General features: G+C 42.2%; 1 protein-coding gene across 2 annotated transcripts in view; it reads right to left on the reverse strand.

Moving 5' to 3' along the window:
• LOC122544176 (pregnancy zone protein-like) overlaps positions 1-14,658 on the reverse strand; it is a 20,562-nt gene that overhangs the window by 1,688 nt on the left and 4,216 nt on the right. Inside the window, exons 2-4 of one of the 2 annotated variants that reach the window (XM_043683209.1) lie at positions 7,175-7,243; positions 6,375-6,480; positions 1,940-2,015 (exon numbers count right to left, since the gene is read on the reverse strand). In XM_043683209.1, the coding sequence (XP_043539144.1) occupies positions 1,978-2,015; positions 6,375-6,480; positions 7,175-7,243 (213 nt within the window). In that variant the 3' untranslated portion in view covers positions 1,940-1,977. Of the gene's footprint in view, positions 1-1,939; positions 2,016-6,374; positions 6,481-7,174; positions 7,244-8,053; positions 8,123-14,658 lie in introns of both variants that reach the window. The other variant, XM_043683210.1, reaches the window with a different exon arrangement.

Below are 14,658 nucleotides of genomic sequence, written 5' to 3' on the forward strand. Positions count from 1 at the left end.
CCCTTCTTAAACAGTGGCACCATGTTTGCCAACCTCCAGTCTTTCGGCACCTCACCTGGACTATCGATGATACAAATATCTCAGCAAGAGCCTAACAATCACTACTCTAGCTTCCCACAGAGTTCTCGGGTACACCTAATCAGGTCCTGGGGATTTATCCACCTTTAACCATTTCAAACATCCAGCACTTCCTCCTCTGTAATCTGGACATTTTGCAAGATGTCACCATCTATTTCTCTACAGCCTATATCTTCCATATCCTTTTCCACAGTAAATACTAATGCAAAATATTCATTTAGTGTCTCCCCCATTTTCTGTGGCTCCACACGAAGGCCGCCTTGCTGATCTTTGGGGGGCCCTATTCTCTCCCTAGTTACACTTTTGTCCTTAATATATTTGTAAAAACCCTTTGGATTCTCCTTAATTCTATTTGCCAAATCTACCTCATGTCCCTGTTTTGCCCTCCTGATTTCCCTCTTAAGTATACTCCTACTTTCTTTATACTCTAAGGATCACTCAATCTGTACCTGACATATGCTTCCTTCTTTTTCTTAACCAAACATTCAATTTCTTTAGTCATCCAGCATTCCCTGTACCTAACAACCTTCCCTTTCACCCTGACAGGAATATACTTTCTCTGGATTCTTTTCATTTCTGAAGGCTTCCCATTTTCCAGCCATCCCTTTACCTGCGAACATCTGCCTCCAATCAGCTTTCGAAAGTTCTTGCCCAATACCATTAAAATTGGCCTTTCTCCAATTTAGAACTTCAACTTTTAGCTCTGGGGTATCCTTTACCATCATGATTTTAAAACGAATAGAATTATGGTCGCTGGCCCCAAAGTGCTCCCCCACTGACACCTCAGTCACCTGCCTTGCTTTATTTCCCAAGAGTAGGTCAAGTTTTGCACCTTCTCTAGTAGTTACACCCACATACTAAATCAGAAAATTGTCTTGTACGCATTTAAGAAATCCCTCTCCATCTGAACCTTTAACATTATGGCAGTCCCCTTGTAAAATAGAACAGTCAGGGGAAGGCAAACTTTTCCCCCTTTTCACAATAGTCAGCTGTCAAATTCAGAAATTTAAACATCAAGAAACGTGGACAGCCATGTTGAAAAATGGATAGCACATCACAGACGATGATTCTGGAAGGGGAGTTTGGGGTAGGGGGCCTTGGGATAGGGTGACAAGTGCATGGAAAGGTGCCAAGTGCATAAGAGGAGGGTATCAAGTCGGTAGTGTACCAGATGGGCGTTGTGGTTTGTGTGTCAGTGTGTGTGCGCGCGCGTCTGTGTGGGTTTGTGTGTATCTGTGTTTCTGTGTTTGTGTCTGTGTCAGTATTTGTGTGTGCCTGTGTGTCTTGAATGTGTGTGTGTCTGTGTGTTTCAGTGTATGCTTTGTAGGGTCCTGGTCCGATGTCGGGACTGTGATTTTAGAGGGTCCCAGGATGGCGCAGTGTCATTGGTGGTGGGTAAGAGAAGTCTACTCAGGAGTTAGATGAGTTAGTATATCTGAGTAAGTATATCATTTAATTTCATTGCAACCATCAAAGGCACCAATTAAATAGAACATTTCAGAAGGTTTCAGGCAAAGAGGAGTATCCCAGTGGGAAATTCACTTTTCAGTCAGTTAAATCAGAGTATGTTGCAATACTGTCAAAGACAGTGAGACAGGTGGCAAGAAACAGAGGGAGAGAGAGAAATCATGTGAAAGAGGGTGCAAAAGAAGGACCAAGGGAAGGGATGAGAACAGAATGGCAGAAAGACAAGGAGAGGGAGAAAATGACAGGGAGAAAGTGAAGGAGGAGAAAGTTAGGGGAGTGGGAGAGAAACAGATTGAGGCAGTCATTGAGAAAGGATTTGGGATAGACAGAGAGAGATAAAGTGAGAGAGGGAAGAAGAGTGGATTTTCCAGAATCTGAACTGCTTGATACTGACCGTGAGTTTGCAGTCAGTTGATTCACCTCGATTTCCAGTCATTTTGGTGCTTCATATTCAGCGACAACTGAGTCATCCGACAGAAACAAAAGGAAGAGAAGGATTGGTGCGTGGAGGGATAGACAAGGATAAACAGACTGGCATCCCCAGTGGACAAACACACTTGGAACAAAATGAAAAGAATAGAAACTGGTGAAGAAAACCAGATTCTCAGGAATCATCACCAGGTTAGAAACAGGAGAAATAAAAATCTGAGAATGAACACCAGTGTTCGACGCGGGAAAAATAAAAATACAGAAATCAAACCATGGATTGAAGTAGAAGAAATAAAAGTCCATGAATAAACACCAGGATAGAATCAGAGAGAAAGTGAGGACTGCACATGCTGGACATCAAAGTCATAAAATGCTGGAAAAACACAGCAGGTCAGGCAGCAGCCGAGGGGCCGGAGAGTGTTTCGGATGGTCAGCAAACCTGATGCTTCTGGTCAGTATTGTTTAAACAACTGTTTCAACAAGCAATGAAGCATCTTCAGACAAAATGGAGCCAAGCAGTATTCAAGGTGAAGCACTTGTTGACAACAAAAAACTGATTAGTCTACAGACGAGTGATCAATTCTGATTGGCAGGTACACATTGCCTGCCAACAACTATATGACTGGTTCTCAGGCACTAAACAATTTGGGCCTGGTTACAATATCCAGAGAATAGATTTGATCTCCCCAGCTCAAGATCTACCGCTGTATTCCCCTGTAGTCAGAACTCTCTTTAAATCTGAAAGTAAACTGGTTCTCTTTCCTGCAGCAGTCACTGTAAACTGTGAATTTTGACAGATAAATCAGAGACTTTTTATTGGGGAACCAGTCACGCTATGCCTCGTGCAAGCCAGTGAAAGAATCTGGAGAGGGATGACTGAGAAAATGAGCTTTAACCATCTCATAATAGATTGCATTCCCAGTCTTCCTCTGCCAATAACTGACAACATTTCCCTGTCTGTCTTTATACCTACCTATGCAAAAGGATCGGTGTATTAATTAGTCATGTTAAATGCTAACAGATGATAACTGCTTGACTGCATTCAGGATCTAATCACCTTTTTTAAAAAACAAGTCATTCTTTGTAAATATGCAAACTTGGTGTGTGTTTTCTGTCAACTTCAGTATAAAAGTTAGGTAGATTGTGGAATGCTGTGTGTGTTTTAAAATCTTTAACTTTAAATGATGACTCCAGTAAAGCTGGGCCTGACTTCCAGCATGTCACTCCAGTGAGGGCTGGCAAAAAGACTGCTTTCTGTGGTGATGAATATAAATCTGGGCTGTCTGCTTGGTGCCAGGAATTTGATCATCTGCTCAAGGTAGAAGAAGAACCTGGAGTAGGAAGGGGAAGATCCCATTGTAGTGGTCCATGTAGTGACAACATGAAGAGGACTAAGGAAGAGATTCAGCCCTGGCAATGTGAGGAGCTGGGCATCAAATTAAACAGAACCACAAGGTTAGTGATCTCTGGATTCTTAACTGAACACATGCAAATGACAAAGAATACATAAGACTATGGAAGTGAAATTTGTGTTCAACAACTGGCTTGGGAGAAATGAGTTGCCATTCATGAGCCAATGATATCAATACCAGAGAATATGGGATTTAAACCATTGGGATGATCTGTACCTGAATCATGATGGGACCAATATTCTTGCAAACTACATAATTAAGGAAGTAAATAATGAGTGGTGCTGGAAAAGCACAGCAGGTCAGGCAGCATCTGAGGAGCAGGAAAATTGACGTTTCAGGCAAAAGCCCTTCATCAGGAATAACTCTATTCCAGCACCACTCTGATGTAAACTCTGGTTTCCAGCATCTGCAGTCCTCACTTTTGCCAATATCTGGACCACTACAATAGGATCTTCCCCTTCCTAGCCCAAGTTCTTCTTCAGCCCTGAGCAGATGATCAAATCCCTGGCACCAAGCAGGATGAGGAATCAAGCTTGATAGATGTAGCAAATCAAGAGGCATGGTCATGACAAGAGAGCAAAGTACTAACAGAAATTAAAGGTCAGAGATTGGCAGGAAGGGCTAGATCAGATATTATAATGATAGCAAAGCTAAAACCTCTGTAACTGAATGTATATAGAAATCATCATAAAGAAAGTAAACTGATAGCCTGCAATTAAATAAATAAATATGATCTATTACTATTGTAGAGGCATGGTTTCATGATGACAATGATTGAGGGGAATATAGCACTTGAGTAGAATAGAAAATCGGAAAATTGTGGAAGTGGCAGGTAGCACTATTAATCAAGGATGGCATTGACAGATGGATAGAGATGGTCCTGGTTCAGGAGACCAGGATGGAGAATTGATTTGGGTGGAGACAAGGAATAGTAGAGGAAAGAAGTCACTAATGGAAGTGGTCAACAGTTCCCCAACATTTACCACAATGTGGGACAAAGAATGTAAGAATGAATATTGAGTGCTGATGGTAAAGGGAAGACAATCATTTACAACAATGTATATATGAGCTGGAGAAATCATATTGATAGCAGTAACCTCAGTGAGAACTTCAAGGAACACTTTCAAGACTGTTTCTTAAAACTGCATATTGTGAAACTGACTAGAGGCTTGGTATTGTGTAATTTAACAGGATTAATTCATGATTCCAGAGTGAAGCACCTCAAAGTAGCAATGAGTATCATAGGGTTCAATGCTATAAGTTTGACAGGGAGAAGACTGGGTCTCTAAGACTAGTGCATTAAACATAAATAAAGTCAACCATGTGACATGAATGCAGACCTAGCTGAAGTGTAGGAGGAAACCATAGTTTCTTGTGCAAGACTGGACCAATAGAGAAGCTGTGTCAGATATTTCAGAATAGTTGAAATTAGCTTTCCTCTGTTAAGAAAATTCGAAAGAACCAATCCACTATCTACAGTGAAATAAAGAATTTCAAGAAACGCTGTTCCTGATCTCTATATACTTCCTACTCCTTTAGAGCACCTCACTGTCTTCCCTGCTCCTCCAACAGCATTAACTGTTGTTCCATCCATGTTTATCACATGCAATCCCTTCCTTTACTCAGTTCAGTGAAAGGTGGCCCATCCTTGAAACTGAAGTCACCACAACACCCTGCACCAATTGACCTACATGTAATTCCCTAGAGTGGTTGCACTTGACATGGAGGTGTCCAGTGGCCCAGTACAGATCCTTGGACTCTAATAGAACCAAGCACCTGACTGACCGTGTAAATCTCCTTGGCGGAAAATTGGTCAAACCCCTGAATGACTGGTGATACATCCTAACTGACCAGAATGTCCCTTGCCCTCAATAAGGATTTGACTTCCAGACATGGTCATTCATTTAAAACATGCACAATTTGTTTGGTTGTTCAATGACTCAGGCTATGTGGGTATCATTGGCTGGGGGTGGCTGGAATGCAGATTTGGGAAGAAATTCCATTCAAAATCACAAATACTGTGCACAGCTTTGCATTCTTTGTCAAAGAGAGGATGTAGATTCCCAGGAGTTGGCTCAGAGGAGATGTACTGGATTGATAGCTAGAATTATGTGGGTTGTCTTTGAGAACCGAGTAACTAGGGGCAGGAGTAGACTGTTCAGAACCTCAAGGCTGCTCATCATTTAATAGTACCATGGTTCATTTCAACTCAGCCTGAACATCACTTTCCTCCACACTCCCTTCAAACTGTCACTAATTAAAAAGCTATCTCCTCCTTAGAGTTGGTCAATATTCTGCATCCACTGAACTCTTGGGGAGTGCATTCCACAGATTCTGAGAGAGAAGTAATTCTTTCTCATCTTCATTTTAAATCTGCCACTCCTCCTAAATTGATGATTTCTTATTTTAGATTGACCCACAAGGGGACATAAACACTGTATGTTGACTTTGTCATTCTATATGCTTCCATTAGATCCCCTCCCATCATTCTACAGAGAGTAAAAGCCTAAACTGCTCACACTCTTTACAAGACAAACTCCTCAACTCTGAAACTGATCTAATGAATCTCCTCTGAACTGCAATTACATCTCACCTCAAGTAAGGGACCAATCTGTATGCAGTACTCGAGCATGGTCTCACCAATGTCTTTTGATACTCCACTTCCCTACTGCCTGGGGAAAGGTTGGAGAGACTGAGTTTGTTTTCACTGGAGGTTCGATGTGTCAGGACTGACAGGATTGGAATGTCTAAGAGCCTGAATGATCTTGAAAAGGTGAGGTGAGTGTGGAAAGGATATATCCTGATGGGGGTGAGTTTAGAACTAGAGGGCACTGCTTAAAAATGAGGGTGTCACTCATCAGAACAGAATTGAGGAAAATTTGTTTCTCTCAGAGAGTTGTATGAGTTTGGAACTCTCTACCTGAGAAGATGGAGGCTGGTGTAGAAACATAACAGAGGATTGAGGAATGCTGTATAAATGGAGCTTACCAGTATGGTAGTAATCATAAACTTTCACAATGGCAGGCTGCAGGTTTTCTACACTGAACTGATGGATGGTGTCAATGGATAATTGTAGCAGACTGTTCACTTCCATCTGGAGAGAGAGATGAGATCAGGCCACTCACCACTAAAACAGTATTGTCACTGCAGAAGAAATGTCAGCTTCCAGATCTTAGACTTTCATCTCTGTTTCACTGTCTCTGTTTTTCACACAACTCCTTCCACCCTCCCCTTCCCTATCTCTCCCTCTTATTCTCATTCTCTCTTTTATTATCTAATGTTGCTTCTCTTCCCTTCTGCCACCTCCCCTCTCTCTTGCTTTCTCTCATCTTATCTACTTTTGCTTCTCTTTCCTTACTCCACTCTCCCTTACCCCACTCTACAATCCTCTTCCTTTTATTCCTCTGCTGTCTAATCCTGCTTCTCTCCCCCCCACTCACTCTCTCTGCCCCACACTCTCTCTCTTCCTTTTATTCCTCTGCTGTCTAATCCTGCTTCTCTCCCTTCCCCTCTCTCTATTTCTCCAACCCTCCCTTTCTCTCTCAATCCCCGCCTCTCTCTCTGCACCAGCTCTATACATTTCTGTGACTTGTCTCTCTGCCTCGCTCAGTCACTGATATGTCCCTTTCCATCCCTCCTACACAGTCTCCCTTTCCTCCAGTTGTCCCTCTCACCTCTTCCACTCCTGCTTTCCTTCCCTCACCCACTCACCCACCTCTCTCTCTCTCTCTCTCTCTCTCTCTCTCCCCCCCACCCCTCCTCCCCTCTCAGCATCACCCAGTGCTCACTGGATCAAGGTACAGAAACAGGTGCCCATCTTGCAGTTCAACTTTTTTTATTTTGAAACTGTCCACACTCTGAAATGAATGACCGTAATTGAAAAACATTATTAATTACAACAATGAATATTAATGAACCATTAACTACTAACCATTAACCAATGCTCGTATTGATAGAACAGAACTGGATACATAATAGCCCGCATTATAAAACTTTCAGTAATAGCCCGGTGGGTAGAAAGGAATTATGTGTGGCAGTCTTGGTCAAAGATGATATCATTGTCTTTGAATGGGATATAGTTCTTGAAATAGAATCCTTATAGAGTCAAAGAGATATACAACACGGAAACAGATTCTTTGGTCCAAATCAACTGTGTCAGCCAGATAGCCTAAATTAACCCATGGGATCACCAATCTCGGGACTCATAGCAGAGGCAGTTATGCAAAGGTTAGAACAAACAGTCCTACCACAAATTCAACCCAAACTCTGGGTCAGATATGTCGATGACACCTTTGTAATCATTAAAAACACGGAAATAGAAAAAACACAGGATCATCAACGCCACACTCACAGGAATCCGATTCACGAGAGAAGAAGAAAAGGACAACCAACTCCCATTCCTAGACGTGATGGTACAGAGAACACCAAACGGAGAATTCACTACAAGGGTATACAGGAAAGCCACACACACAGACCAAGTCCTAAACTATGAAAGTAACCACCCCAACACACACAAACGAAGCTGCATGAGGACACTATTCAAAAGGGCTACAACACACTGCAGTACACCAGAACTGCAAAAAGAAGAAGAGGAACACCTATACAAGGTATTCACCATCAACAGATGCCTAAGAGAAAGACCCCTCTCAGCATCACCCAGTGCTCACTGGATCAAGGTACAGAAACAGGTGCCCATCTTGCAGTTCAACTTTTTTTATTTTGAAACTGTCCACACTCTGAAATGATTGACAGTAATTGAAAAACATTATTAATTACAACAATGAATATTAATGAAACATTAACTACTAACCATTAACCAATGCTTGTATTGATAGAACAGAACTGGAAACATAATAGCCCGCATTATAAAACCTTCACTAATAGCCCGGTGGGTAGAAAGGAATTATGTGTGGTGATGATGTCGCCTAGCCAGGGGACGAAACGTTTGCAACAAAAACTTCCAGCTCGGCGAACAGAACCACAACAATCTAGTCCCATCTGCCAGCACTTGGCCCATACCCTTTCCTGTTCATATACCCATCCAGATGCCTTTTAGATGTCGTAATTGTACCAGCCTCCACCACTTCCTCTGGCAGCTCATTCCACATACACACCACCCTCTGCGTGAAACATCTGTCCCTTCAGTCCCTTTTAAATCTTTCCCCTCTCATCCTAGATCTATGCCCTCTAATTCTGAATTCCCCCACCCCAGTGAAAAGACCTATTTTCTTACATCATCCTTGCTTCATTTGCACATCACAGTAAATCTTGTTTTTGTTCCTTTCTTCTCCATTCCATTCAAGATTTTGAAAATCTCTGTCCGTTCTCCTCTCCAACTTCTGTCTTGGGAGAACTGTCGCAACATCTCTAATATTTCCTCAAAACTGAAAGTTCTTATTCCTGGAAGCGTTCTGTAAATCGCTTCTGCACTTTCTCCAATGCATTCACATTGCCCCTATGATATGTGCCTACAACTGTACACACCACTCCAGCTGAGGTCTAACAAGTATCTTGCACAGATTCAACATCATCTCCCTATGCTTAAACTTGCTGCGACAAACTAGAACAATTCATTGTACCATGAAAGATCAAAGACAGAAAAATAATGGCCATAAGACGTGGGAATGTCAAACTCCTGAACATCTGAAAAGGAGTAAGAGAAAGAGAGAGAACGATAGAGCAAAAAAAAATCCACAGACAAATAGAATAAAAATGGAGCACAGGTTATGGATCTTAAATCCTTGATCTAATTTAGTCTGGGAAGTTGAAAAGTACTGAGTTGGGAGATGAGCTGTCATTCCAGGAGCTTGCATTGACTTCACTGGATTTATATAGCATAGCAAGGTCAGGAGTTCAGATTGAGAGCAAAGCCAGAAATTACACTGACGGGCAACTGGAAGTTGAGGGTTATGTTTGTGGACAGTGCTGAGGTGTTTACCCTAGTGTAAGGAAAGCAGCTGTCGATAAGATTGAAAGAAGTACAAGTAAAATCAGAAAGAATGGCTGGGAATCTGGAGGGGGAAGAGACAGTAAATGAAAGGCCAAGCACTGTATTTCCTACATTCACTTGGGGAGGGACAGAGTTCATTGCAGAGTGATGCAGGAAGTCAAAGAGGGAACAGTACCTGCAGAATTGTTAAAAGGTGTATTCGGCAGTGACATCACAATGATTGTGGAAGCTAGTCGGTTTCAATTTGGGTCAAAGCATATTGGCAAAATAGAGCTCAAAACATATTTTACTTGTGGACAGTTTAGGACTACTCAGTCACACAGCTCATCTTCACCCCATTACCATCAATTCCCCTTTATCTACTTATTTCTAAATTAAAATGTTCAGATATGTCATGATACATTGATGGGGCAGGTAGGACTTTAATCCAAACACACTGCTGTCCCCTCTTTCTGTTTACACAGTTACTGAATTAAACAGCTAACCCCAGTCAGTAGCTTACTCTAACAGCACTGACAGATTCCTCACTTTTACTTAAATGGAACTTTTCAACACATGCAAACAATCATTGAACGTAGACTGACGGAAAATAAACAAAACAACTCTATTTCCTCTGCTTTACAACAGCCTTTTGTATTATCATTTTGTTTTCTTTCAACAATATCATGTTTAGTGACAAAATGGTCAGAACAAAACTTTTCTTTTTCATTGTTTTTGCTCCTCATCCCAGCAGTTGTCCCTCTTCAATGATCTCATTTTTTTTTGAGCAAGCATTTGTGAACAGTAACCTGACAATGGATGACTGCGTTGGCACACTTGAATTGTGAATTCGTGCTACTTTACAACTTTTCCTTCAAATGGACAAGGTCAATCCTCAGCAAAACCCTTTTGCTGAGTGACTTTGTCCAAAGGAGGCCAGCTATCCACATAACAGTCTGTAGAGAAAGCTATTTTTTTAGATTGGCCTATGTGCACCCCTACATATATTGCTCCACTAGCCTCAGTGTTTCAGCAGCTGAGATGGTGTATTTTGGAGGTTACGTGAATTGACTTACTAGGTGTTTGAAGCTAACCACTAAAGAAGATCACCAAGATCACGTTTCTTAGACCTTGGTCACCAACTTTGAAACTCAAAGCCTCCTAAAGTCAAGTTTTAGCCTTCTCTGTCTCATTGGGAGGCACATTTTCTCTATTTATCCATTTATGTGATAAGTATAGGTATACCCTCTCTGGTACCTCAGTTTACACACCCAACTCACCAACTCCTTCTGTTAGGTTTATTCTATCAACGTATCTTTTAAAGTGTTTGTAGCCACTAAAACCTCTCAAGCATAAGGGCTTCCATGTGGTGTGTGTTCCACAGATTGCAATCAAATGTTCTTGCGTAACATTGTGATATACTCCTAAGGCCCTGTTCATTTCCAGGTTCTCTTTCAGAACTCTTATTGTGTTTACTGGCCCTCTACTTCTTTAGTCGAGACTGTGGTGCTGGAAAAGCACAGCAGGTCAGGCAGCATCTGAGGAGCAGCCTTTCGGGCATAAGCTCTTCAATCAGGACCACACTCTCGACTCTGATCTCCAGCATCTGCAGTCCTCACTTTCTCCTCTACTTCTTTACCTCATTTTGTCAATCTCTAAATCTGACTTTCCTGGCTGTCACCTTGCAAATGTAACTAACCTTTGCTTTCACCACTGGCTCTCCATATAGTGGTGATAGTCTTCTTTTCACTGGACCTTTCTGGTACCATTGCTGCCAACATCAAGCTGCTGCCTCTGGGGAAAATAACTTTGGCACCATTTACTAAGTTTGTAAACTTTGTCCATAGTCAAACAGTCCTTACTCTGTCAAAATCTGGGTAATCATGCTACCCCACTATTGATGTCTGTGAACGGTCACATGCCTTAACTCTCTCTATGACTTGCTCATGTTCTGTAAGTGTATAATTGGTGCTAATTAGCTTTGAGGAAGGCACCCATAACAATCAGATTTCCAATGTGTATGATACAAGTTTTTCGATCATGAATGACAACCCTACCTGGGCCTTTCCACTATGACTGCTCTTCTCTTTTGTTACATGCCGATCCCTGGATTAAATCTGCAGGTTGAATTTTTTCAGACTTCAACCTTTCTCCCTGAATGCAGATCATTGAGATGCACAGCAAGAGTGAAACTCATTGTAGCCAGGACATGATCAGATGCTGGAATCCAAAGTAGGCAGGCAGAAGGCTGGAAGAACATAGCAAGCCAGGCTGCATCAGGAGGTGGAGAAGTTGACATTTTGGGTGTAACTCTTCTTCAGGACTGGGGATGGGTGTAGGGGGAGCTGCAGATAGAGGGGTTGGCTGGGACTGTCACATCCCATCGGCCTTGTACCAGCCCTAGACCTCTTTGCAGGCTGCTGATGTGACATCGGCTATCTCACTCCTCTCCCCCACTTCAATCTCACCCTCTCTGAAAGTGCAGCGGTCCACTCTCTCTGCACCAACAACTCCCCCCCTCTTCCCCACCGGTCCATCATCACTCTTACATATTCACACACTCTCAGACCCTCCCACATATACACACGTACAGCTCCCCCCGCCCCCACACTCACACCCATGCATGAACCCTCTCACAGGGTTATACCCCATCACACACTCACTCACTCACACACACAAACTTCACCAAGCTTGCACATACGCAAACACACTCTCTCATGTGCACTCACACTCATACTCACACACTCACATACACACACTCACTCTGTCGCTCTCCTACACACACACACATAGGTTAATGGGGTGAATTTATATTTTCAGAATTATATTTGCACATACATTCTATTTTGCTCAAAAACTGAAGAATCTGCATGCAGTCAATAATATTTGTAATATTTTATAAATTCCTATTTTGGAAATAGAACCAGTCTGACTCAAGATTGGGATATAGACAGACTCTAAGCTCACACTTTTAAGGCATTGTCTAAGTTGAAATGTCACCCTTTGTTCTAAAACATTAAGTTATCTTGAGAATGTGACTTAAAAGAAGTTCAGGGATTTACATATTAATGACCCGAAACCAGCAAATCGATTCGAAAAGATGAAAGACCTAACGATCTAGGTTTGTTCAATGTATCATTGTATCACTGTCATGTTTTGTAATTAATTCTGTCTTAAGGTCCTGCTCCACAATCACCTGATGAAGAAGCAGCGCTTCGAAAGCTAGTGCTTCCAAATAAACCTGTTGGACTTTAACCTGGTGTTGTGTGATTTGTAACTAAGTTTCACAACTTCACATCCTATCGACCTGCGACTCTACTTTCAAGAAACTATGAACCTGCACTCCAAGGTCTCTTTATTCAGCAACACTCCCTAGGGCCTTACCATTAGGTATACAAGTCCTACTCTGATTTACTTTCCCAAAAATGCAGCACCTCGTATTTATCTAAATTAAACTCCGTCTGCCACTCATCAGCTGACGAGTAGCAGATGATCAGTCAATTTGATCAGGATCCCATTGTGCTCTGAGGTAACTTTCTTTGCTATCCATGACAGCTCCAATTTTAATGTAATCTGCAAATTTACTAACCATACCTCATATGTTCACATCCAAATCGTTTGTGTAAATGACGTAAAGTAGTGGACTCAGCACTGATCCTTGTGGCACTCCACTGGTCACAGGCCTCCAGTCTGAAAAACAACCCTCCGCCACCACCCTCTGTCTTCTACATTTGAGCCAGTTCTCCATCCAAATGGCTAGTTCTCCCTGTATTCCATGAGATCTAACCTTGTTAAGCAGTCTCCTATGGGGAACCTTGGTGAACACCTTACTGAAGACCACATAGATCACACCTACTGCTCTGCCCTCATCAATCCTCTTTGTTACTTCTTCAAAAACCTCAATCAAGTTTGAGAGACATGATTTCCCATGCACAAAGCCATGCTTAATATCCCGAATCAGTTCTCCATCTCCTGATACTGCCTGGCTTGCTGTGTCCTTCCAGCCTCCTGCCTGTCTACTCTTTCAGGCAGTGTGTTCCAAGTTCCCATCACACACTCATTGAAAAAAAAATAATTTGCCTCAACTCCCCTCTTTAACATTTTACCTTTTCACTGAAATCTATGCTGCTTGTTATAAATCCTGTACTAATGGAACATATGCCTTCTTATTGAATCATTGAGACAGAGGGAGAGAGAGAGGGAGAGAGAGCGATAGAAAAAGTGTGTTATTGAGTTACGCAACAGAGAAAGGGCCCTTTGGCCCATCAAGTTTTGATAACCAATTTATACCATCCACACTATCCCACTTTCCATTAGAAATTATTCACTGCATCTATGCCCCTCAATCTTATACAACTCTATCAGGTCCCTTCTCAGCCTTCACTACTTCAAGGGGAATAAACCCAGCCTGACCAAAGTTTCCTCAAAGCTCCATCCCAGGCAGCTTTCTGATGAATCTCATTCATACCATCTTTCTATCCTTCCTGTACTGCGGATTCCAGAACTCCACACAATAATCTAGCTGTGGCCTAGCCTTTGATTTATACCGTTCCAACAACCTTGTCCTTATATTCTGTGGCTTGGCTAAAAAAGGCAAGATTCCCACATAACTTCTTAACCACCTTATCTAGCAGCCATGTGAATTTCAGTGATCTCTTCAGTACCTTCTCGGCTGCCACCAGGAATGTAACTTGACCAGTAATCCAGCACCTATGGCTAATTTCTGAAGCTGAAATTAGAGTGCCTATGGGTGGACAGTTAACCATTTCTGAATTTTTTTTGTAAGGGCAATGAATGAATGAATTTTTTTTAAAGAATGAAATTGGCCATCCTTATCCAGTCAGGTGAGGCCCAGATTAAGCACCCTGCTAAAAGCTAATCCTCCCCAACGATTGGGAGAGCTATAAACCTGAAGCTGTGTCCCCTTCGTCCGAGATCCAACCCCCCTCTGCAGGATATGGGACTAATGTCCTCCCATCAAGGATCCCGCCATCTCTCGGGATCTACTGACACCCTCAGCCCTTGAAAACCACGTGGCTAATTATTGCAGACAGTCCCTGACTGCCAAAGACTGCAAATAAAAACAGATTGACAAGGATTTTAACAAAACTGGAGGGTTAGAGTTATAAAAAGGGACTGGATAAGCTGGGGCACTTTTCCCTTGAGCGTAGGAGGCTGACGGATGACAATAAAGAAGTTTTAAAAACCATGATCAAACAGGTAGATGAGAGTAAACCGGTTGATGTGGTGTATATGGATTTCAGCAAGGCATTCGATAAGGTTCCCCACAGTAGGCTACTGCACAAAATGCGGAGGAATGGGATTGTGGGAGGTATAGCAGTT

This window comes from Chiloscyllium plagiosum, chromosome 47 (genome assembly GCF_004010195.1).
Source record: "Chiloscyllium plagiosum isolate BGI_BamShark_2017 chromosome 47, ASM401019v2, whole genome shotgun sequence".
In the NCBI taxonomy this organism is placed as follows: Eukaryota; Metazoa; Chordata; class Chondrichthyes; order Orectolobiformes; family Hemiscylliidae; genus Chiloscyllium; species Chiloscyllium plagiosum.